The 26,087-nt window shown below is 40.6% G+C and overlaps 1 protein-coding gene across 1 annotated transcript; it reads left to right on the top strand.

Annotated features, from left to right (window-relative positions):
* The first annotated feature begins 22,986 nt into the window (after positions 1–22,986).
* On the top strand, positions 22,987–23,651 carry LOC137260256 (uncharacterized). Its single transcript, XM_067797951.1, has one exon. It carries the CDS (start codon positions 23,007–23,009, stop codon positions 23,649–23,651), a length of 645 nt encoding a protein of 214 aa, XP_067654052.1. The 5' UTR covers positions 22,987–23,006.
* The last annotated feature ends 2,436 nt before the right edge of the window (positions 23,652–26,087 follow it).

Raw genomic sequence — 26,087 nt, 5'->3', positions numbered from 1 at the left:
AAAACAAACTATGTGTCATCAGAATCATTGTTGTATTCCATCATAACACATTATGAAGATCAGCGATAAGGGATCATAGGTATCCATTTTATTTCTACCAGTATGTGACAGTTAGCGTAATCAGTTGCGTATTGTCACAGTTGGCTGCTGACACATTGGTTTAGAGTGCAGTATTATCACCGGTAGTACTGATGAAAGCAGAGAGATGGAATCGTGTAGCGGTTAAGGCATGTGCTCGTCACGCTAAAAACAGTTCCTCACATGGGCACAATGTATGCAGCCCATCCCTGGTCTCCCGTGCTGTGATATTGTTGGAATATTGCTTAAAATGCCTTAAAGCAAACTCACTCAAACACTGATGAAAACCACAGGCCTGTCAACAACAGTCATTTATAAAGGATGAATATGTTTTTATGGATCAAGAATATAGATAGTATTATAACAAGAGACACCTAGTAGTGATGTTCAATGTCTGTGACTGACTGTTGCTGTAGCTCAGTTCATAATACTGTATTCAATGTAATTAAAACTCAGTCATAAAACTTAATGACATAGCCTTGCATCAAAATTGTGTTGTTACAGATAAGGTAAAATATCCCCTTTTCTAAATCTTCCCAAAATACAATTAATTTATTTGATGTACACTGTAAGAGGGTTCAAATTTGTGGAGTCTCTAATTGGCCATTAGAAGGAAAATGTTTCAAAGTACCTAAAGGTTGGGTGTTGAAGCTGCATCAAACAAACTATTATGTGTTCCAAAACCATGCTTCATGTTGTCCTGTGGACATGTCATAGCACCAAGTTAACTCTGTTGCAACAGACACAGCAGTGATTAACTTGATCACATAACGCCCACTTGCCTGGTCTTTAACCATATGACAATTTGGAGTTAAATAGGAATGATTTAGTGATGCACGGATGTTCTCCTTAATGGATAGCTTGGTGCCATCAGCCAATCTGTTCCCATCGAGGTACAAATTGTTGGGCAAGTCAATTAATATTTGGTGTTTGCCCTGCTGTCTATACATTGCATCCCTGGCAAGCATTTCATCCGTGGTAGTAATCTCCCCAAGGTACTCACACACTATCTGACCTTTCAGATAGTCACTTGTTGCAAAACAACTGTGACCTTACTTTCATAAATGTACTTCACCTTTGTTGGTGTACATACCCAGCTAGAGGACACCCCTGTAGCTCCACGCACCAACCCAGGGAGACACATATCATAACCCCTGAAAGGACAGCTAACAGGAGTGTACCCCCTCGACAAGACCATAGCCCTGAACTGTTCGAAGAACGTTTTAGGTCCTTCAGCCAGTTCAATCTGAACCTTATCCTTCGTCCACCTCTTCACATAATGGATGTATCACTCTCTCAGATCCTTAGTTGACACTGGCTGCATTCCATGAACTAAAACCGCTTTAACTATTAAATCAAAAAACTTAGAGTGAAATGGCAAATCAGTTTTTGAATAATGTGGGTCAATACTCAGTCCTGACTGCAGCTGCCGGATTGTTGGTACTGAAACAATGTATGCTTGATGATGAAACCTGTATACAGACTAATGAATGTATACAAAGTAGTATTTGTAGCATGTGTGAATGGGCACTCATTCTTCTTTTCATTTGGTATCTTGTGGTGTCTTGGGTACAATGTGTGAAGCCCATTTGTGTTCTCCCCTATCTTGATATTGCTACAATATTGCTAGAAAGCCGTGTACATCCATACTCTCTCACTCACTCACTCTATTGTGTTATGGTGAACATATATCTGTTAAACATCACAAATTTAATATCTCTTTATTAAAAGCATGTACTTGTCTGCGTATCATTCTGTTGATTATTGGATTTTCTGGTCCAGACTCGGTTATTTAAAGACCTCTCGTATATAGCTGGAAGAGTGTTCATTGCCATGTTAAACTGAAATCACTCGCTCATTCTCCCTGCGATTTAGTCATCATTCATCACTGGATTGTCTGGTCTGGACTTGATTGTTTAGAGATTACCACTATAGAGTGGGAATATCAATCAGGGTGGCACTAAACAAAACTCACTCACTACTCACTACTCACTTCACTCACTACTCACTCGCTCACTCACCCACTCACTCACTACTCTCTCACTCTGAGGGTTAATAAACCAGCCTGGGAATGAATGTGTAACCTCTTCAGTATCTGATGGGCCAAGGAACCAGGGTGAGGGTGTGTCACCCCATCAGTATCTGAGGGGTTGAGCAACCAGGGTAAAGGTGTGGCATCCCTTCAGTATCTGAGGGTTTAAGGAAGTGGAACCCTTTCAGTATCTGAGGGTATAGGGAACCAGTGTAAGGGTGTGTCACCCTTCCGTTGTCTGAGGGGATAAGGAAGCAGGGTAAGGGTGTGCCACCCCTTTGATATCTGTGGGGTGAAGGAACCAAGTGACTGATGGCATCGGGTGGTCACGCTTGCTGACTTGTTTAAGACATACATTGGTTCCCAGTTTGTGCTTATCTATGCTCATGCAGATAATCACTGGATTGTCTGGTCCAGAGTCTATTATTTACACACTGCCACCATATAGCTCGAATATTGCTGAGTGCGACGTAAAACTTACCTCACTAAATAGCTAAGGAGTCTGGGTAAGAGTGTGTCTCTTAGGGGTTAAAGGGTAAGGGCATGTCACCCCTTTGGTATCTTCGGAGTAAAGGAACCGGTGGAAAGACCCCGTACCCCCCCTTAAATTTATTACCAGACACATCATATTGATTCCATCAGTCTCTCATTCAATCATTCTGTGGTGTCCTTAGTCACTATTAGTGCATCGCGAAACAATCAGCCACTTACTCGCACATTCATACATCCATATTGCATTTATGTTTACCTGCTGGTTTAGTGTACAACTGGAATGTATTAATATTATATTATACACATCGTATTGATTCTGTCAGTCTCTCATTCAATCATTCTATGGTGGCTTTAGTCACTATTAGTGCATCGCGAAACAATCAGCCACTTACTCGCACATTTATACATCCATATTGCATTTATGTTTACCTGTTGGTTTAGTGTACAACTGGAATGTATTAATATTATCACAGATAAAGATTCCCATCATATGACACCAAGATACAGATAAGGCAGTGTATGTGGGAATGAAATAGAAAAGGAATAAAGTGAAAATTGTCCTGTAGCAATTACAATTTCTACATCTTACTTGACAGTTGCACCACTGATGTTACAATACACTTACAAGGAGCTGGTGTTGTGGCCGCTGCCCTCGTGCTTGCCCGCAATTGTCTGGACATCTGTCAATGAAACACATCCAATTCTGTAGTCAGATTATACAATTTGGGGCAGTTTTCTTTGAATGACAGAAATTTCGTTTGACGTTTGTGTGGTGGGTTTTGTTAATGAAGGTGTTTAACATTTATACATAGCGAATTTCCGCACAAATGAGAACAATCCAGATTTGATGGAAGTGACAACAGATCATGGTGAATCATGTATGCCAAACGATGAACAAGAACTTGTTTGAATTTTGACCCTCCTGGCAATTTTATGTTCATCCTTCCATACAAATTAAACTTTCCCGATGTAGATGCTTTCCAAATTAAGCAACCGTTTTTTTCCTGTGACCTTTCTGTGTGAAAGGCAAGTTTTGCCAAATACTTATCTTTCCAAACTTTGTAAGGTCCATGTTTCCCCAGTGTTCTGAAAAATGTGTTACTGAGTGTTATTGAGTTTATGCAGTAAATGCCTACACAAAAAATGTAACCCATCCTCCTTGTCTGAGTCTATCCCAAAAAGTGTAGCCATGCCTGCTCATCTGAGTCTACTCTAGCACATATAACATATTCTACTAGTCATAGTCTATCCTAGCACACGTAGCCCGTCCTTGTCTGAGTCTATCCCCAAAAGTGTAGCTCTTCCTTCTTGTCAGAGTCTATCCTAGGACATGTATCCTGTCTTCCGAGTCTGCCAAGAGAGTCTACACCGAAAGACATTATGCATTGAAACAGTCACTGATGTGTGAATGTTTAGCTCTGAATACATGTTTTTAGTATTTTTAATTTTATCTACAATGTTTATGCTGGTATATTTAAAGTGTATCATGCCCAATGTGTCGTGGTTTGGTTATACAGTTCTGGAGGAACATTTTAAGAACAGAATTCATGTTGAAACACAAAGAGTCGAATAGTATCATGCTTTACAATATATCTCCCGTATTTCTGTATTATTTGAGTGCAGTGGGTAGGAAGCGCCATGCAGTGAGCATAACATGACTTCCATAGGGCATACTTACTATTTATTGCTTGGTTGTCTGCTTTGTATCTGAAATTAGAGAAATATATTAATAATGTAGTATTCTCATAATTCTGAGATGTAGTTGTATGCCTTATAGCATCTGAGGTCACATGATGTAACTTGTGAACTTGGTACCACGTCAGAATAATAAAGCGTTTGATTGGAACTACTCGCATGTCGTGTGTGTCCCTGAGCAGACATGGATCCCAAGAAGATAGTACAATGGCGACGAGGATGGGATCCGTCGTAATGCCTCAAGGGAAGGTGATATACACGCAACATGAACTATGTTAGTGATACGAACTCTCACTAATTGGTGGAACTTTTGAACAGAACTTTGTGTGAGAACTTTTGCACTCATGAAGACGCCATTTATTCTCGTGCATCACATGTATCTCACCTGTCAGTGTCACGACTCACAGTATGTCACAAGTTTTGTCTACAGTTGTCTACACCTTTTCAACAGCATGTGGTGCTATTAATGCCAACTGTCTGTTCTGTAAAAAGAAGGGTCATCTGGCTAGAGTATGTAAAGCTAGAGAGTCAGCTGGTAGTTCAACTCCAGGTAGTAGGTCTAGTTATACATCAAGGTTTCAGTTAGGTAAGTCAGATATTGATAAGCAAGCTCATTCAAAGCAAAAGGCTGGTAAAAAGAAAAAGAAAGGTGGTAAGGTTAAATTTCAGCAACAGAATGATAAGCAGAAATTGAATGCAGTATTGATTGATGAAACATCTGAATCAGATTCATTTTCAGAAGATGCTGAGTTTGTGTATTACTTTGATTCAGATCTCTGTACTTCCGTGAATTTGGAGATGTTCTGAGATTCAGGTTCATATAGGAACATAATTTCAGAGGTGACTTATGATTGATATTTCAAACATTTCCCACTTTCTCCTACGGCTAAACTTTTTAAAGCTTATGGTCAGAAGCAGCCTATGGAATGTCTTGGTTATTTTGATGTTCTTCTGAAAGTTGGTGATAATCAAGTTGAAGATAAGATTTATGTCATGTCTGGTGATGAGGTATCTTTGCTTGGAAGGAAGTCTAGTCTTGAGTTGTCTTTGCTTCAGATCACGTAAACAAGGTTAGTTTTTCAACAAATCTAGATCATCTTTTTGATGAATTTTCAGATGTATTTGATGGCTTGGGTCAAATTAAAGATTTTACTCATACAATCAAGGTTAATGAATCAGTCCCACCGGTTACACAACCACTTCATAGGTTACCCTATTCTATAGTGGAAGCAGTCACTTCTGAGTTAGATAGAATGATTGATGATGATATCATTGAAGAAGTACATCATGCTACACCTTGGGTCTCAAATATACATTGTGTTCTGAAACCAAATACTTCTGAGATTAGAGTTTGTTGTGATTTACATGAGGTCAACAAGACTGTTGTTCGTGAGAGGTTTCCTATTCATACTGTAGATGATACACTCTATGCTATGAGATCAGCACGCTACTTTGCCAAGCTTGATTGTAAACGGGGATTTTGGCAGATTTTATTGGCAGAAGAATCTAGAGATTTGAGAAGTTTTGTTACACACAGAGGTATCTTTAGATTCAAAAGACTCCCTTTTGGTTTGAATTCAGCTTCTGAAGCATATCAAAAGGCTATGAACTATGTTTTCCATGATATTACAGGTTTGGAGAAATATATTGATGACTTGATTTGTTATGCAGATTCTCTTGAAGAACTTGAAAATTTGCTCAGAAAAGTTTTTAAAAGATGTAGAGAGTACAAATTTAAAGCTCAACAAGGACAAGTGTAAACTTGGTATGACAGAGATAGAGGTTTTAGGACATGTGGTTTCTTCTGAAGGTGTCAGACCTAATCCAAAGAAGGTGTCTGCTGTTGAATTAGCTATTCCTCCAGAAAATGTTTCTGAGTTACATTCATTTTTAGGAGTGTGCAGTTACTTGATGAAGTTTATTCCTAGTTTTGCAGATCTGTGTGAACCATTATGTAGAACTGGAGTGAAATGGAGATGGAATGATGTTTGTCAGTCAGCATTTGTATCTTTGAAGAAGGCTGTTAGTAAAGCCACATGTTTAGCTTTCTATGATGTTGATGCTCCAACTATTCTGGTTTGTGATGCTAGTCCAGTTGGTTTGGGTTCAGTTTTACTTCAAGAGCAAGATGATGGTAGTTTTCAACCTATTGCATTTGCTAGTCGTTCTTTGACAGAAACTGAGTGTAGGTATTCACAAATAGAACGAGAAGCATTAGGATGTATCTGGTCTGTGGAACATTTCCACAAGTATCTTTGGGGAAGGAAGTTTATGTTACAAACAGATCACCATCCGTTGCTAACTCAAGAGAAAACAGTTCAGTTACCCCCTAGAATTCAAAGATTTGCATGGAAGTTACATGGATATGATTTCCAAATTAGACATATTGCTGGCAAATCTAATTTTGCAGATTTCTTTTCAAGAAAATCATTATCATCCAAGAATTGTGATAATGTGGCTGAATATTATATCAGATCTGTGGTTGACACATGTGTACTAGATATTGATTCAATTACAATAGATGAAATTAGGAATTGTTCATCCAAAGATGGAGAAATTGTGAAAGTATTAAGTGCTATAAACTCGGATGATTGGAGTGATGTGTCGGTGGAATATCTGAAGTTCAAGAATGAACTTTCAACATATGACTCAATTCTTTTGAGAGGAGAGAGAATAGTGATTCCTCGATCACTAAGGTCGAGAGTTTTGAGTATAGCTCATGAGACACATCAAGGCATGGTACGTACTAAACAATTCCTTCGTACAAGATTCTATTGGCCAAAGATGGATTTTGATGAGGAACAACTTGTTAACAAGTGTGCTACCTGTGTTCTGAATCAAGACCGTGGTCGAAAGTTGGTATAGACATCGTTGGACCTATTGATTCAGCCTACGCATTGACGTTGATAGATTACTTTTCTTCATATCCATTTGCAGTGGTGATTAAAGACATTACATCAAGTGCTGTCATTGAAGTTTTGGAAAGAATATTTTCTGAACATGGTTTCCCAGAGAGCATAGTTTCAGATAATGGTCGCCAATTTGTGAGCGTACAGTTTGTGAAATATTTGAGAATGGCAGGGATTAAACATATCCGTTCGTCTCCATATTTTCCCAAGAGCAATGGAGAGATCAAACGCTTTCATAGATTCTTGAAGAAAGCATTCCGTTCTGCAGCAACTGATGGGAATGACTGGAAACGACAGTTACCCAGAATTCTACAAATGTATAGAGCTACTCCACATCGAGCTACTGTTGAAACTCCAGCTATGTTATTGCTTCATAGGAACATTAAAACTAAATATCCAATGCTGTACTCCTCAAAACCTGATCCATTATTATCAAGAAAACTCTGTTATACAGAGAAGATGAAGACATATGCAGATGTGAAGAACAATGTGAAACATCATATGTTTAGTGTTGGTGATCTGGTGTACATTGCTAATTTTGTGCGTGGTAAGTTAACTCCAACGTACAAACCTGTAAAATATGTGATCATCAACAAGAAACAACGTGATACATTCCAGGTTGTGAACTGTGATACAGGTGTTATCAGTGTAAGAAATGCTAAATTTCTTAGACATGCTCCATGTGAGGATCCAGTGAACTTTGATAATGTTGAGATTCCTGAAGATATGATTCCGAGAAACTTGGTATCAGACAGAACTGAGTCACAAGTACAAGCAACTTCGGTGCCAGAGAAATTTACTGTTCAACAGGATAACTTGTGTACTGATCTAGCTGTAGATATGAGTACTAATGTGACTGAAACTGAAGAAGAAAATGAACTGAGTGGATCTGCTACACTGTCAGCAGATACTGCTTGTTTAAGAAGATCTCAAAGGACACGTCGTGCTTCTGCATATTTGAAAGACTATGTAAAGAAGTGAATATTTGAATGTTTCATATTATGTCATTGTTAGACTTGTGTTATAATGAAAGTGGGATATGTTTGATGGTCAATTTGTTTGTTGTAACACATTTATGAATTTATTACATGCTTGACTAGTGGTAGATTTAAATATTTTCAAATATTATGTTTGAAAATAATGGATGTTTTCAGTACTAACTGTGGGAGGATTGTAGTATTCTCATAATTCTGAGATGTAGTTGTATGCCTTATAGCATCTGATCCTACAAGAAGAAGAAGATACTACAAATAATATTGTTATGCAACTATCACCAGTATCAGACAGGCCTGAATAAAGCTTTATCTTCAAGTGGTGACAATGTTGGTATAAACATATTATTTGGCTGCTGTCAAGGAGACTCACATCCAAGAATCAAGTCCTGTCTGTCAAATTAAGAAATTATCCGATCATAAATGAATCTATTCTGTTTTACAGAATAATAATAATGGTGGTTTAGAAATAAAGTAGTATGTTATTGTTAATCAACTGCACTGAGCTGAAGAAAATATAACCACATGTGTTACGAAAAACTTATTTCCTGCAAGTTTTTTTAGTTTATCTATCAACAGCATTTCTTACAATTATCTGTCTTGCATACAATATGTTTGTATTGTAATGTATCCAAACATGTACGTTGGATATACACATATTTCCAAAGGAATACAAACAACATATTTGAAAGTGCTTTAATGTGATCATTGCATATTTCATTGACAATGTATTTGTCAAATGTACACGGACATCCTCGTCTGCCATTTTGTCTCGCATCCACTGGCCACAGCCACTATAGAATCTGTAAAATGAAACACAGACTTTACTTACAAACTTAGTGGTGGCTGTAGTTCTGGTGTCCCATGTAGTGGTGGCTCTAGTTCTTATCTCCATGTAATTGTGGCTGTAGTTGTGATGACCCATGTATTTTCGGGTGTAGTTGTGATGTCCCGATTAGTGGTGGCTGTTATTGTGATGTCCCATGTTTTTGTGGCTGTGGTTGTGATTTCCCATGGAATGGTGGCTGTGGGTTTGATGTCCCATATAGTGGTAGCTGTGGTTGTAATGTCCCATGTAGTGGTGGCAGTAATTCTGGTGTCCTATGTAGTAGTGGCCCTGTTTATGGTGTCCCCTGTAGTGGTGGATGTGGTTGTAATGTCCCATGTACTGGTGGCTGTAGATGTCATGTCAAATGTAGTGGTAGGTGTAGTTGTGATGTCAAACTTGGTGGCTGTGGTTCTGGTTGTGGTTCTAATGTGCCATGTAGTGGTGGCTGTGGTTCTGGTCTCCCCTGGAGTGGTGGCTGTGGTTCTGGTGTCCCATGTAGTGATTGATGTGGTTGTCATGTCCCCTTTAGTACTGGCTCTGATTGTGGTGTGCCATGTAGATGTGGTGGTGGTTGTAAAGTCGAATTTAGTGGTGGCTGTGGTTCTGGTGTGTTATGTAGTGGTTGTTGTGGTTCCGATGTCACATGTAGTGGTGGCTGTGGTTGTGATGTGGCTGTGGTTCTGGTGTTCTATGTAGTGCTGGCTGTTGTTTTGATGTCCCATGTAGTGGTGGCTGTGATTGTGGTATCCCATGTAATGGTGGCTGTGGTTGTGATGTGCCATGTACTGGTGGCTATTGTTCTGGTGTCCCATGAAGTGATATCTGTGGTTATAATGTCCCATGTAGTGGTGGCTGTGTTTCTGGTGTCCCATGTAGTGGTATCTGTGGTTGTGATGTCCCATGTAGTGGTTGGATGTGGTTGTGGTGTCCCATGAAGTGGTATTTGTGGTTGTGATGTCCCATGTAGTGGTGATTGTGGTGTCCCATGTAGTAATAGCTGTGTTTCTGGTGTACCATGTAGTGGTGGCTGTTGTTGTTATGTCATATATACTAGTTGCTGTGGTTGTGGTGTCCCATGTGGTGGTATCTGTGGTTGTGATGTCCCATGTTGTTGTTGTGTGTGTTTGTGGTGTCCCATGTAGTTGTGGATGTGGTTGTAATGCTCCATGTAGTTGTGGCTTTGGTTGTGATGTCAAATGTAGTGGTGAGTGTAGTTGTCGTGTCCCACTTAGTGGTGGCTCTGATTGTGATGTCCCATGTAGTAGTTGTTGTAGGTCTGTAGTTGTGGCCGTGGTTCTGCTGTCTCATGTCCTGGTGGATGTGGTTGTAATGTCCCATGTAGTTGTGGCTTTGGTTGTGATGTCAAATGTAGTGGTGAGTGTAGTTGTGGTGTCCCACTTAATGGTGGCTCTGATTGTGATGTCCCATGTAGTAGTTGTTGTAGGTCTGTAGTTGTGGCTGTGGTTCTGCTGCCCCATGTCCTGGTGGATGTGGTTGTAATGTCCCATGTATTTGTGGTTGTGGTTGTAATGTCCCGTGTATTGGTGGTTATGGTTCTGGTGTTCCATGTAGTGGTGGCTGTGGTTGTAATGTCCCATGTAGTGGTGGCTGTGGTTGTAATGTCCCATGTAGTGGTGGCTGTGGTTGTAATGTCCCATGTAGTGGTGGCTGTGGTTGTAATGTCCCATGTAGTGGTGGTTATGGTGCTGGTGTCCCATGTAGTGGTTGTGTTTGTTTGTGGTGTCCCATGTAGTTGTGGATGTGATTTGTGCTCAGCTGGCCAATATGTCAGGGATGTTAAGACAACAGAAGGGTTATGGTACAGTCAGTCACAGCTCCCTGAATGCTACAGTTGATTTTTGTGACCTCTTCTCTGATCTTACTGCTACAACTAGACATATACTAGCAGAACATCCACAGCAGTTGAAATCTTCTCAGATGGAACTACAGATAGAAGAGTCAGGCATGACACGTCTTTAATCAATATTCTTGTGTTTCCTAAATGCAACTACATGTCTTCTACTCATTTGCATCAAAACAAACTATGTGTCATCAGAATCATTGTTGTATTCCATCATAACACATTATGAAGATCAGTGATAAGGGATCATAGGTATCCATTTTATTTCTACCAGTATGTGACAGTTAACGTAATCAGTTGCATATTGTCACAGTTGACTGCTGACACATTGGTATAGAGTGCAGTATTATCACCGGTAGTACTGATGAAAGCAGGGAGATGGAATCGTGTAGCGGTTAAGGCATGTGCTTGTCACGCTAAAAACAATTCCTCACATGGGCACAATGTATGCAGTCCATCCCTGGTCTCCCGTGCTGTGATATTGTTGGAATATTGCTTAAAATGACATAAAACCAAACTCACTCACACACTGATGAAAACCACAGGCCTGTCAACAACAGTCATTTATAAAGGATGAATGCTTACGTGCAAAATATGTTTTTATGGATCAAGAATATAGATAGTATTATAACAAGAGACACCTAGTAGTGATGTTCAATGTCTGTGACTGACTGTTGCTGTAGCTCAGTTCATAATACTGTATTCAATGTAATTAAAACTCAGTCATAAAACTTAATGACATAGCCTTGCATCAAAATTGTGTTGTTACAGGTAAGGTAAAATATCCCCTTTCCTAAATCTTCCCAAAATGCAATTAATTTATTTGCTGTACACTGTAAGAGGGTTCAAATTTGTGGAGTCTCTAATTGGCCATTAGAAGGAAAATGTTTCAAAAGTACCTAAAGGTTGAGTGTTGAAGCTGCATCAAACACACTATTATGTGTTCCAAAACCATGCTTCATGTTGTCCTGTGGACATGTCATAGCACAAAGTTAACTCTGTTCCAGCAGACACAGCAGTGATCAACTTGATCTCATAATGCCCACTTGCCTAGTCTTTGACCATACGACAATTTGGACTTAAATAGGAATGATTTAGTGATGCACCGATGTTCTCCTTAATGGATAGCTCGGTGCCATCAGCCAATCTGTTCCCATCCAGGTACAAATTGTTGGGCAAGTCAATTAATATTTGGCGTTTGCCCTGCTGTATATACATTGCATCCCTGGCAAGCATTTCATCCCTGGTAATAATCTCCCCAAGGTACTCACACACTATCCGACCTTTCAGATAGTCACTGGTTGCAAAACAACTGTGACCTTACTTTCATAAATGTACTCCACCTTTGTTGGTGTACATACCCAGCTAGAGGACACCCCTGTAGCTCCACGCGCCAACCCAGGGAGACACATCTCGTAACCCCTGAAAGGATAGCTAACAGGAGTGTACCCCCTCAACAAGACCATAGACCTGAACTGTTCGAAGAACGTTTTAGGTTCTTCAGCCAGTTCAGTCTGAACCTTATCCTTCGTCCACCTCTTCACATAATGGATGTATCACTCTCTCAGATCCTTAGTTGACACTGGCTGCATTCCATGAACTGAAACCGCTTTAACTATTACATACAAAAACTTGAAATGGCAAATCAGTTTTTGAATGATGTGGGTCAATACTCAGTCCTGACTGCCTCTCCCGGATTGTTGGTACTGAAACAATGTATGCTTGATGATGAAACCTGTATACAGACTAATGAATGTATACAAAGTAGTATTTGTAGCATGTGTGAATGGGCACTCATTCTTCTTTTCATTTAGTATCTTGTGGTGTCTTAGGTACAATGTGTGAAGCCCATTTGTGTTCTCCCCTATCTTGATATTGCTACAATATTGCTAGAAAGCCGTGTACATCCATACTCTCTCACTCACTCACTCTATTGTGTTATGGTGAACATATATCTGTTAAACATCACAAATTTAATATCTCTTTATTAAAAGCATGTACTTGTCTGCGTATCATTCTGTTGATTATTGGATTTTCTGGTCCAGACATTCATCATTCATCACTGGATTGTCTGGTCTGGACTTGATCGTTTAGAGATTACCACTATAGAGTGGGAATATTAATCAGGGTGGCACTAAACAAAACTCACTCACTACTCACTTCACTCACTACTCTCTCACTCTGAGGGTTAATAAACCAGCCTGGGAATGAATGTGTAACCTCTTCAATATCTAATGGGCTAAGGAACCAGGGTGAGGGTGTGTCACCCCATCAGTATCTGAGGGGTTGAGCAACCAGGGTAAGGGTGTGGCATCCCTTCAGTATCTGAGGGTTTAAGGAAGTGGCACCCCTTCAGTATCTGAGGGTTTAAGGAAGTGGGACCCCTTCAGTATCTTAGCGTATAGGGAACCAGGGTAAGGGTGTGTCACCCTTCCGTTGTCTGAGGGGATAAGGAAGCAGGGTAAGGATGTGCCACCCCATTGATATCTGTGGGGTTAAGGAACCAAGTGACTGATGGCATCGGGTGGTCATGCTCGCTGACTTGTTTAAAACATACATTGGTTCATGCAGATGATTACTGTATTGTCTGGTCCAGAGTCTATTATTTACACACTGCCACCATATAGCTCGAATATTGCTGAGTGCGGTGTAAAATGTACCTCACTAAATAACTAAGGAGTCTGGGTAAGAGTGTGGCTCTCAGGAGTTAAAGGGTAAGGGCGTGTCACCCCTTTGGTATCTTCGGAGTCAAGGAACCGGTGGAAAGATTCTCACCCGTATCCCCCTTAAATTTATTACCAGACACATCGTATTGATTCTGTCAGTCTCTCATTCAATCATTCTATGGTGGCTTTAGTCACTATTAGTGCATCGCGAAACAATCAGCCACTTACTCGCACATTTATACATCCATATTGCATTTATGTTTACCTGTTGGTTTAGTGTACAACTGGAATGTATTAATATTATATTATACACATCGTATTGATTCTGTCAGTCTCTCATTCAATCATTCTATGGTGGCTTTAGTCACTATTAGTGCATCGCGAAACAATCAGCCACTTACTCGCACATTTATACATCCATATTGCATTTATGTTTACCTGTTGGTTTAGTGTACAACTGGAATGTATTGATATTATCACAGATAATGATTCCCATCATATGACACCAAGATACAGATAAGGCAGTGTATGTGGGAATGAAATAGGAAAGGAATAAAGTGAAAATTGTCCTGTAGAAATTACAATTTCTACATCTTACTTGACAGTTGCACCACTGATGTTACAATACACTTACAAGGAGCTGGTGTTGTGGCCGCTGTCCTCGTGCTTGCCCGCAATTGTCTGGACATCTGTCAATGAAACACATCCAATTCTGTAGTCAGATTATACAATTTGGGGCAGTTTTCCTTGAATGACAGAAATTTCGTTTGACATTTGTGTGGTGGGTTTCTTAATGAAGGTGTTTAACATTTATGCATAGCGAATTTCCACACAAATGAGAACAATCCAGATTTGATGGAAGTGACAACAGATCATGGTGAATCATGTATGTCAAACGATGAACAAGAACTTGTTTGAATTTTGACCCTCCTGGCAATTTTATGTTCATCCTTCCATACAAATTAAACTTTCCCGATGTAGACGCTTTCCAAATTAAGCAACCGTTTTTTTCCTGTGACATGACCTTTCTGTGTGAAAGGCAGTAAATGCCTACACAAAAAATGTAACCCATCCTCCTTGTCTGAGTCTATCCCAAAAAGTGTAGCCATGCCTCCTCATCTGAGTCTACCCTAGCACATATAAGCTATCCTACTAGTCATAGTCTATCCTAGCACATGTAGTCCATCCTCCTTGTCCCTGTCTATCCTAGGACACGTAGCCCGTCCTTGTCTGAGTCTATCCCCAAAAGTGTAGCTCTTCCTTCTTGTCAGAGCCTATCCTAGGACATGTAGCCTGTCTACCGAGTCTGCCAAGAGAGTCTACACCGAAAAACATTATGCATTGAAACAGTCACTGATGTGTGAATGTTTAGCTCTAAATACATATTTTTAGTATTTTTAATTTTATCTACAATGTTTATGCTGGTATATTTAAAGTGTATCATGCCCAATGTGTCGTGGTTTGGTTATACAGTTCTGGAGGAACATTTTAAGAACAGAATTCATGTTGAAACACAAAGAGTCGAATAGTATCATGCTTTACAATATATCTCCCGTATTTCTGTATTATTTGAGTGCAGTGGGTAGGAAGCCCCATGCAGTGAGCATAACATGACTTCCATAGGGCATACTTACTATTTATTGCTTGGTTGTCTGCTTTGTATCTGAAATTAGAGAAATATATTAATAATGTAGTATTCTCATAATTCTGAGATGTAGTTGTATGCCTTATAGCATCTGATCCTACAAGAAGAAGAAGATACTACAAATAATATTGTTATGCAACTATCACCAGTATCAGACAGGCCTGAATAAAGTCTTCAAGTGGTGACAATGTTGGTATAAACATATTATTTGGCTGCTGTCAAGGAGACTCACATCGAACAATCAAGTCCTGTCTGTCAAATTAAGAAATTATCTGATCATAAATGAATCTATTTTGTTTTACAGAATAATAATAATGATGGTTTAGAAATAAAGTAGTATGTTATTGTTAATCAACTGCACTGAGCTGAAGAAAATATAACCACATGTGTTACAAAAACTTATTTCCTGCAAGTTTTTTTGGTTTATCTATCAACAGCTTTTCTTACAGTTATGTTTGTATTGTAATGTATCCAAACATGTACGTTGGATATACACATATTTCCAAAGGAATACAAACAACATATTTGAAAGTGCTTTAATGTGATCATTGCATATTTCATTGACAATGTATTTGTCAAATGTACACGGACATCCTCGTCTGCCATTTTGTCTCGCATCCACTGGCCACAGCCACTATAGAATCTGTAAAATGAAACACAGACTTTACTTACAAACTTAGTGGTGGCTGTAGTTCTGGTGTCCCATGTAGTGGTGGCTCTAGTTCTTATCTCCCATGTAATTGTGGCTGTAGTTGTGATGACCCATGTATTTTCGGGTGTAGTTGTGATGTCCCGATTAGTGGTGGCTGTTATTGTGATGTCCCATGTTTTTGTGGCTGTGGTTGTGATTTCCCATGGAATGGTGGCTGGTCCCATGTAGTGGTAGCTGTGAAAATCAAAATCCACAAATGTATATTTCTTAATAGTTGCGAGACTTGATACTCTACAATTTCAAGGCAAGTCTAACCACCATAAACATTATTATTGCGTTTAACAGCAGTAAAAGCCTAGCCACATAAAGGAGTTTCTTGCACAATTCAGATAGAGTTATGAACATGTATGAACAATGGTTATGGTACCTAATTAGTCACAAAACGTTGAGCATCTCTTGCCATACCAACTGCACCATCATAAGCAAATGAAAGGTCAGTCTTTTGTAGAAAACATAGAAACTGTTGTCAAAATGTGCATTCCATGGAAATTTGGTTTTGTCATTAATTGAGAAAATTTGGAAATGCCGCAAAATTTGTTACTTTACAATTTCAGTGTTCTTTGTTGAAAGTTAGTTCACTGTTTTAGATATTTATCTGACGTGTGTATGATATGATTACAGTCAGGTCAGACAGGGATGTGATGTCCCATGTAGTGGTTGTCTGCGATTGTGGACTCCCATGTAGTGGTGGCTGTGGTTCCGATGTCATATGTAGTGGTGGATGTGGTTGTGATGTGGCTGTTGTTTTGATGTCCATGTAGTGGTGGCTGTGATTGTGGAGTACCATGTAGTGGTGTCTGTGTTTGTGGTGTCCCATGTAGTGGTGGATGTGGATGTGATGTCAAATGTAGTGGTGGGTGTAGTTGTGGTGTCAAACTTAGTGGTGGCTGTGTGTCTGGTGTCCCATGTAGTGGTGGCTCTAGTTCTTATCTCCCATGTAATTGTGGCTGTAGTTGTGATAACCCATGTATTTTCGGGTGTTGTACGTGCAGAACACTGAACACTCAACTTGATTTAAGTAAAGAAGTAAAGGTTTATTTTAATATTTAAAATTGTCAACACATCTGTGCAACTGCCTGTGGTGTAAAGGATTGTTCACTGAATTATTACACTAACCATTTAGAAACATGCAGGTTATAGGTTCGAATCCAGGTTGCTGACTAAACTTTTTCATATTTGTAACAATTTACATCCTGGCAATCTGATCACATGATCAGAAGCACATGGGCTCAGGCAGTCAGAAGGCCTCCATGTTGCGAGCGAAACACACCGAGTCATGGCAGAACACAGATGTGAGTAACGTCTTCAATTTTTCTTGCTTCTATGTCCAAACGAGATACCAGAAAACTTATTAAACGTAATTGCTTATTTGCTTATTTTGAAATTAACGATTTGAATACATGTACATTTCATTAGGTTCAGTTGTATTGTTTACTCAAAAGGTATTTCGTTTCTTTTTTGTAGTTTTTCTGAACCTCTCGTCCACTGTTTTACAACGGTTGAACGTATGCTACAACGGCGATAAATGAAAATATACTTTGGTGAGAGTGTTTCAGCCCAATGTTGTTACAGAAACGGATCAACAGCCTGTAACAGAAACGGATCAACAGCCTTTAACAGAAGGGAACGATGAAGCAACAGAGACGAGTAGCACATCTGATACAACACAGGGCCAGCAGTTTCCTGATAGTGAACAGCAGCTGGGGTCAGGTGTTGATGCTGAAAATACAAGGTCAGTTCGTACTAGGACACAAACTGAAAAGGGACAAGCCGAACGACTTCGAATGTTAAAGAATAGACAATCAGGTATTCTTGGAGCTATCACAAGGAAGAGAAATGAACTTTATAGGTTAATGTTAAGTAATACTAGTGAAAGTTTACATTTAGTGAAATTTAGCTATGTTGACTTTACTGAATTGTGCCAACAGTATGAAAAAAGTTTCACTTCATATTACGATGAGATTGTTTCACAGCAGACAAGAGATGTTGAGAATAAGAGACATGAAGAAAAGGAAATTTCAATATTGCATTTCCGAAATGAGGTAGAACAATGGATGAAACGGGTGGAGAATCAACTGGACATCACAGATAATGTTTCTCGTAGGAACTCGCAGTCATCTCGGAACTCCATGCGTTCAACTAGATCTGCCTATGCAAAGGAACAAGCAAGGTTAGCAGAACTGTATGCTGAGAAGTCTTTGCTAGAACAATCTAAGAAAATCCAGGAACTTACACTTGACATTGAAATTGCCAAAATGCGGGCCAGAGAAAGGGCATATGCTGATGTGGAAGATGTAGCCCCCCTCAGGCACATATACATCCCTGAGTCAATTTCTGATGTTAAACCCAATGTCCCTAGAATTCTAGATGAATTTAATGTAAAGCCCAATGTCCTTGGATTTTCAGATGAATCTGATGTTAAACCATGTGTACATGAGGTGTCAGGTGGCTTTGGCGTTGAGGTTGATATGGCTCGTAATGCTACTATCCCTGATGTTCATCATTCCGTACGTGATAATCCAGGTAATGGTAGACCACAAGTCAATATTCTAGGTGAGGATGGTATTAACCAAGCTGATGTTCTGGCTCGTCAGATGAATCCTAATGCTTAGGACTATAAGCCTTCATACTTAGTCACACCTGAGGATGCCACGATGTCTGCTCATACTCCATCTTCATCTATGCAAAGACAGCATGAACTAATTCTTCAAACGCATAGGCAGATGGCCACATCGATGCTTCTGCCACAACCAAAGGTACCAAGATTTAAAGGTGATCCTATGGCATTTAGTACGTTCATGATGTCATTTGATGCACGCGTTGTTCCCCATACTACCAATAATACAGATAGGTTGTATTATCTTGATCAACAGCTTGAAGGAGAACCCAAAGATTTGATAGCAGGTTGTCTGTACATGAATTCCGCTGATGGTTATCAAAAGGCCAGAGATCTGTTGATCACAGAATATGGAAATCCTTACACAGTATCAACAGCTTATGTCAACAAAGTTCTTGCATGGCCAGAAATCAGATACGACGACTCACATGGCCTAAAGCAGTTTTCCTACTTCCTCATCAAATGCCTCCATGCAATGAAGAGTATGTCCCACATGAATGTGCTGAATCATGCTCCAAACATGCAAGCTGTTGTTCTGAAGCTGCCTATATATCTGCAGAATAAATGGCGAGATCATGTCACTAAAGCTCGGCTTCAGAGGTATAAGGTTATTGCCTTTGAGGATCTTGTACAGTTCATTGAGTTTGCCTCAAAGTCTGCCAACGAACCGGTTTACAGTAAGGATGCAATGTCTAAAAATGAAGTCCAATTACGAAGGCAAGACAAAGATTCCACAAGAAACAAACAGATTGTTCATAAACTAAAGTCAAACAGTATTGTGACAAGCAGCAACTACCCGAATCCGTTAGAACGTCACAATAAAGGCAAAAGGCTTGCCTGTTACTTCTGCAAAGAACAACATGATATGGATGACTGCAAACAATTTGCACGAAAGTCATTAATAGATAAGCGAGCTTATCTTAGGGACAATAAAATGTGTTATGGTTGCTATGGTTACAACCATGCTGTTAAAGGTTGTATGAAGAAACAGACCTGTAAACGTTGCGGGAAGTGCCATCCAACAGCTTTACACGATGATGACTTTCATCCTGTACGGACTAGACAAGAGGGATTAACAGACACAGGTAGCGACATGCCAAAGGCAGGTGGACATGGTATTGCTGATTCTGTCAACACATCTTGCAATTATACAAAATCAGACATAGTGGATACAGTGCTGCAACCTATCATCCCTGTTATTGTACAACAGAGAGGTAACGAGAAATCAGTAAAGACATATGCGTTGTTGGACAATGGAAGTACTGGTTGTTTCATCACAGAAGATCTGAAACATGAACTTGGAGCAAAATCTACTAAATCAATGTTAAAGCTTCGAACAATGCGTGGCGTTAGTGAGGTAAGAACCTCAGCAGTGGAGGATCTCATCATATCAGATATAACTGAGGAAAATGCAATCTTGTTACCACGGACATTTACTGAGGAAGAGATATCAGTTGGTCACAGTCAGATACCTAATCCTGATGTTTTGTTGACATTTCCTCATCTTAGTGATATGGCAAACAAGCTACCACAGTACCAGCCTGATCTTGATATTGGATTGCTAATTGGAAGCAACTGCCCTCTTGCCATGCAGCCACAGGAAGTCATTCCATCACAAGGTAATGGTCCCTTTGCTGTACGATATAAACACGGATGGACAGTCAGTGGACCACTCCATATTATATACAACCCTTCTGACAACTCCCTTACCTGCAATCGTGCAATTTTCCAAGAAATACATACAGTCCAGGAATACCCGACTCGAGATGCCATTCTGAAGATGTTTGAAATGGACTTTAGTGAGCGTGACATTGGAACAGTACCTGGTGAACAAGGTTACTCAAGAGAGGATCAGAAGTTCATTGAGATTGCAAAGACCAACATGAAGCAAGTCGATGGCCATTATGAGCTACCATTGCCCCTTAAAGATCCAAAAGCAACTTTCGCCAATAACAGAGAACAAGCTGAAAGGAGAGCAAAGTGGCAGAAGAAGAAAATGGTTCAGAACGAGCAATATCGTCGGGACTACACAGCATTTATGGAAAATCTTATCTTGAAAGGCTATGCCTATAAGATACCCAACGATAAATTGACAGTAGAGTCAGGAAAGGTGAGGTATCTACCCCATCATGGCATTTACCATCCAAAGAAGCCGACGAAGATACGTGTAGTATTTGACTGTAGTGCCAAGTATGATGGAACATCACTAAATGATATGCTCCTGCAAGGACCAGATCTCACCAATTCATTGATTGGAGTGCTGACCAGATTTAGAACAGAGCGTATAGCATTCATGGCTGATATCGAAGCCATGTTCTACCAAGTAAAGGTTCCGCCTCACCAGCATGATCTTCTGAGGTTTTTGTGGTGGCCTAATGGCGATTTAAGTGCAGACTTACAAGAATACAGCATAACAGTTCATATCTTTGGAGCAGTGTCCTCACCTAGTATTTCTAACTTTGTTTTGAGGGCTGTAGCTGACAGAGCAGAAAAGGTTTATGGACTCCCTGTTGCTGACACTATTCGGAACAATTTCTATGTTGATGATTGCCTCAAATCAGTCAGCACTGAGGAAACTGCAGTAAAATTAGTAGACAAGTTGAGATCTGCATGTGAAGAAGGTGGATTTCAGCTGACCAAGTTCACATCTAATAACAGAGATGTTCTCAATTTGATTCCATCAGAGCATCGCTCAAAACATGTTCAAACTCATGACTTGAATTACGATTTGCTCATCGAAAGAGCGCTTGGAATGCAGTGGCATATCAGTACAGATATGTTCGGGTTCACAGTTGACTTGAAAGAAAAACCGTTTACTCGGAGAGGACTACTTTCAACAATGTCTTCATTATATGACCCTTTAGGTATTGTGGCTCCTGTCATGCTGCCAGCTAAGAAAGTCTTACAAGATCTATGTACAAACAAGCAGCTTGGATGGGATGATGAAATACCAGCAGAACAGAAACTCATCTGGAAGGAATGGCTAGGAGAGCTACAGTGCCTGAACGTATTGAGGATGGAAAGATGTCTGAAACCGGCTGTGTTTGGAAATGTCGTGTCCACACAGCTTCATGTGTTTTCGGATGCAAGTACCATCGGAAATGGATGTGTAGCATATCTGCGCCTTTGTGATGATAAAGACAACATTCATACAGCGTTTCTTATGGGAAAATCCAGACTTGCACCAGTTAAAACAGTCTCCATTCCTCGCTTAGAATTAACAGCTGCCACTGTAGCAGTGCACATTGGTCAACTCCAGCTTGACACCAAACCTGACAGTGTAACTTACTACACTGACTCAACAACTGTTCTACATTATATTAACAGTGAACAGAAAAGGTTCCCAATCTTTGTTGCCAACCGTGTGAAAGTCATCAGAGATTTTTCAGAGCCTGATCAGTGGAAGTACATTGATTCTAAAACAAACCCTGCAGATATTGCATCTCGAGGCGTGACTCCTTCAAAGCTGATTGAGTGCCATGACTGGCTCAAAGGTCCCACGTTTCTTATGAAACCTGTCAGAGTGGTCCTTGCAACAGCCAGCTGTTATGATAGATGGTACTTTTGAAGGAGTTGCCGCTGTGACAGAAACACTATCAAAGGATTCCCAGGATACCATGTGTCAACTGATGAATCATTACTCTAGCTGGTATCGGTTGAAGCGAGCAGTAGTGATATATCACAGACTATTTGACATTCTTCAAAGTCGAAGACAGACAAGGCAAGGTAACAGGTCTTCTTGTAGAAGATTTAATCAACCTTTCACAGTACAGGAACTAGATAGAGCAGAGAATGCTATTCTCAAGTTCATTCAGTTGCAGCATTTCGACAAGGAAATAGACTCGAGTAGCAAACGAGGCCGAGTACTCAAGAGTAGCTCAGTGTATAGACTCGACCCCTTCTCAGACAATGGACTACTCAGAGTCGGTGGTCGACTTAGCAGAGCAGATATTCCAGAGGAGATGAAATACCCAGTTTTATTACCATATAGAAGTGCCGTCACGTCACTGATAATCACTGACGTACACCTGAGACTTGGGCATGCGGGACGGAATCACGTCTTATCAGCACTGAGAGAGAAGTACTGGGTCATTAAAGCTAATTCTGCTGTTCGTACCATTTTGTCTCACTGTGTTACATGTCGAAAAATGAGAGTACCAGCATGTGAACAGAAGATGGCTGACTTGCCGTCCAGTCGAGTCAAACCTACTCCACCATTCACCTACACAGGGGTAGATTTCTTTGGCCCTCACGTTATCAAAGAGGGGCGGAAACATGTCAAACGTTATGGTGCATTGTTTACATGTCTTGTGAGCAGAGGAGTCCACATTGAGACAGCAAATTCTCTTGATACAGACGCGTTTCTTCATGCTTTACGTCGATTCATAGCTCGAAGAGGACCTATCCAAGTAATTTGGTGTGACAGTGGTACTAACTTCACCAGTGCCACTAAAGAACTAAAACAGACAGTAGCAGAAATGAGTCAGGAACGTATTCATTCTTACCTGCTGAAAAGTAATATTGAATGGAAATTCAATCCTCCATCAGCAAGTCACATGGGTGGCGTATGGGAGCGGCTTATCAGGTCAGTCCGACAAGTACTTTCTCCTCTTCTCAGAGAATTTGGTGAACGTTTGAATGATGAATCATATCGAACACTACTGTGTGAAGTTGAAGCTATTATAAACTCCCGACCCCTCACCACTGTATCTGACAGTCCTGATGATCTGAATCCTTTATCACCTAATCATCTGTTGATGATGAAGTCAAATGTGTATATTCCACCCCCAGGACATTTTCAGCGCAACGATGTCTACATGCGACGGAGATGGCGTAGGATCCAGTATCTTGCGAATGTGTTCTGGTCACGGTGGCGGAGAGAATATCTATTGAACTTACAAGTGCGTCAAAAATGGAATGAGTCGAAACGCAGCATGCAAGTAGGTGATATTGTTCTGATCACGGACCAAAACACACCAAGACTGCAGTGGCCTATGGGTCGAGTGATCGCAACTGAGTCAGACAAACGTGGACATGTGAGAAGCGTGGTATTGAGAACACTAAAAGGTGAACTACGGAGACCAGTGCACAAACTTGTGCTGCTTCTATCGTCATGTGAATAAGTGACATGTAGTGAACAATGTTTATCACACATTAGTCTGATACCAGACGTTTTGCTGTGGTATATTGTGTTAATTCTGCACGTTAGAAGTTTTTGTTAAACAGGAATGTTTAAGAGGCCGAGTGTGTACGTGCAGAACACTGAACACTCAACTTGATTTAAGTAAAGAAGTAAAGGTTTATTTTAATATTTAAAATTGTCAACACATCTGTGCAACTGCCTGTGGTGTAAAGGATTGTTCACTGAATTATTACACTAACCATTTAGAAACATGCAGGTTATAGGTTCGAATCCAGGTTGCTGACTAAACTTTTTCATATTTGTAACAGTTTACATCCTGAAGCACCTGATCAGAAGCACATGGGCTCAGGCAGTCAGAAGGCCTCCATGTTGCGAGCGAAACACACCGAGTCATGGCAGAACACAGATGTGAGTAACGTCTTCAATTTTTCTTGCTTCTATGTCCAAACGAGATACCAGAAAACTTATTAAACGTAATTGCTTATTTGCTTATTTTGAAATTAACGATTTGAATACATGTACATTTCATTAGGTTCAGTTGTATTGTTTACACAAAAGGTATTTCGTTTCTTTTTTGTAGTTTTTCTGAACCTCTCGTCCACTGTTTTACAACGGTTGAACGTATGCTACAATGGCGATAAATGAAAATATACTTTGGTGAGAGTGTTTCAGCCCAATGTGATTCTTGCCACAACAGGTGTAGTTGTGGTGTCCCGATTAGTGGTGGCTGTTGTTGTGATGTCCCATGTTTTTGTGGCTGTGGTTGTGATTTCCCATGGAATGGTGGCTGTCGGTTTGATGTCCCATGTACTGGTGGCTATGGTTCTGGTGTCCCATCTAGTTGTGCCTGCGGTTATGGTGTCCCATGTAGTGGTGGCTGTGTTTCTGGTGTAACATGTAGTGGTACCTGTGGTTGTAATGTCCCATGTAGTGGTGGCTGTGGTTCTGGTGTCCCATGTAGTGATTGATGTGGTTGCCATGTCCCCTTTAGTAGTGGCTCTGATTGTGGTGTGCCATGTAGATGTGGCGGTTGTTGTGGTTCTGATTCTGGTTCTGGGTGGCTGTGGTTGTGATGTGGCTGTGGTTCTGGTGTTCTATGTAGCGCTGGCTGTTGTTTTGATGTCCCATGTTGTGGTGGCTGTGATTGTGGTATCCCATGTAGTGGTGGCTGTGGTGGTGGTATCCCATGTAGTGGTGGCTGTGGTTGAAATGTCCCATATAGTAGTGGATGTGATTGTGATGTCCGATTCAGTCATTCAGCTGTGTTTCTGGTGTCCCATCAAATGGTAGCTCTGGTTGTGGTTTTCCATGTAGTTCTGTTTGTGGTTCTAATGTCCTATGTACTGGTGACTGTTGTTGTAATGTCCCATGTACTAGTGGCTGTGGTTCTTGTGCCCCATGTAATGGTGGCTGTTGTTGTTGTGGCTGTGGTCGAGATGTCCCATGCTGTTGTGTCTGTCTTTGTAATGCCCCATGGAGTAGTGGCTGTGATTGTGGAGTACCATGTAGTACTGGCTGTTGTTGTATTGAACTATGTAGTGGTGGATGTGGTTGTGATGTCCCATGTAGTGGTGGCCGTGATTGTGGTGTCCTATGTAGTGGTGTGGTTTTGATGTGACATGTAGTGGTGGCTGTGTTTCTTGTGTCCCATGTAGTGGTGGATGTTGTTGTAATCTCCCATGTACTGGTGGCTGTGATTTTGATGTCCCATGTAGTGGTGGGTGTAGTTGTGGTGTCAAACTTAGTGGTGGCTGTGTTTGTGATCTCCCATGTAGAAATAGCTGTGTTACTTTTGTCCTCTGTAGTTATGGTTGTGGTTGTTATGTGTTTTTCTGTGTTTCAGGTGTCCCATGTAGTAATTCCTGTGGTTCCGATGTGCTATCCACTGGTGGCTGTTGTTGTGATGTCCCATGGAGTAGTTACTGGGTTGCTGAGTTCCAATGTAGTGGTGGCTGTGGTTATAATGTCCCATGGAGCTGTGGATGTGGCTACAATGTCCCATGTTGTGGTGGTTGTGGTTGTCATGTCCCAAGTACTGGTGGCTGTTGTTCTGGTGTCCCATGTAGTGGTATCTGTGGTTGTAATGTCCCATGTAGTGGTGGCTGTGTTTCTGGTGTCCCATGTGGTGGTATTTGTGGTTGTGATGTCCCTTGTAGTGGTTGGATGTGGTTGTGGTGTCCCATGTATTAATATCTGTGTTTCTGGTGTACCATGTAGTGGTGGCTGTGTTTCTGGTGTCCCATGTGGTGGTATTTGTGGTTGTGATGTCCCATGTAGTGGTTGGATGTGGTTGTGATGTCCCATGTAGTGGTTGGATGTGGTTGTGATGTCCCATGTAGTGGTTGGATGTGGTTCTGGTGCCCCATGTAGTGGTGGCTGTTGTTGTTGTGGCTGTGGTTGAGATGTCCCATGCTGT

Source organism: Haliotis asinina, chromosome 13, assembly GCF_037392515.1.
Source record: "Haliotis asinina isolate JCU_RB_2024 chromosome 13, JCU_Hal_asi_v2, whole genome shotgun sequence".
Classification (NCBI taxonomy): domain Eukaryota; kingdom Metazoa; phylum Mollusca; class Gastropoda; order Lepetellida; family Haliotidae; genus Haliotis; species Haliotis asinina.
Note: the sequence above shows the minus strand (reverse complement) of the source record. Positions and strands in the feature narration are given on the sequence as shown.

What these genes read in the sequence shown, in the direction of transcription:
- LOC137260256 (XM_067797951.1), top strand. Translation starts at nt 23,007, where the DNA reads ATGAGTCAGGAACGTATTCATTCTTACCTGCTGAAAAGTAATATTGAA.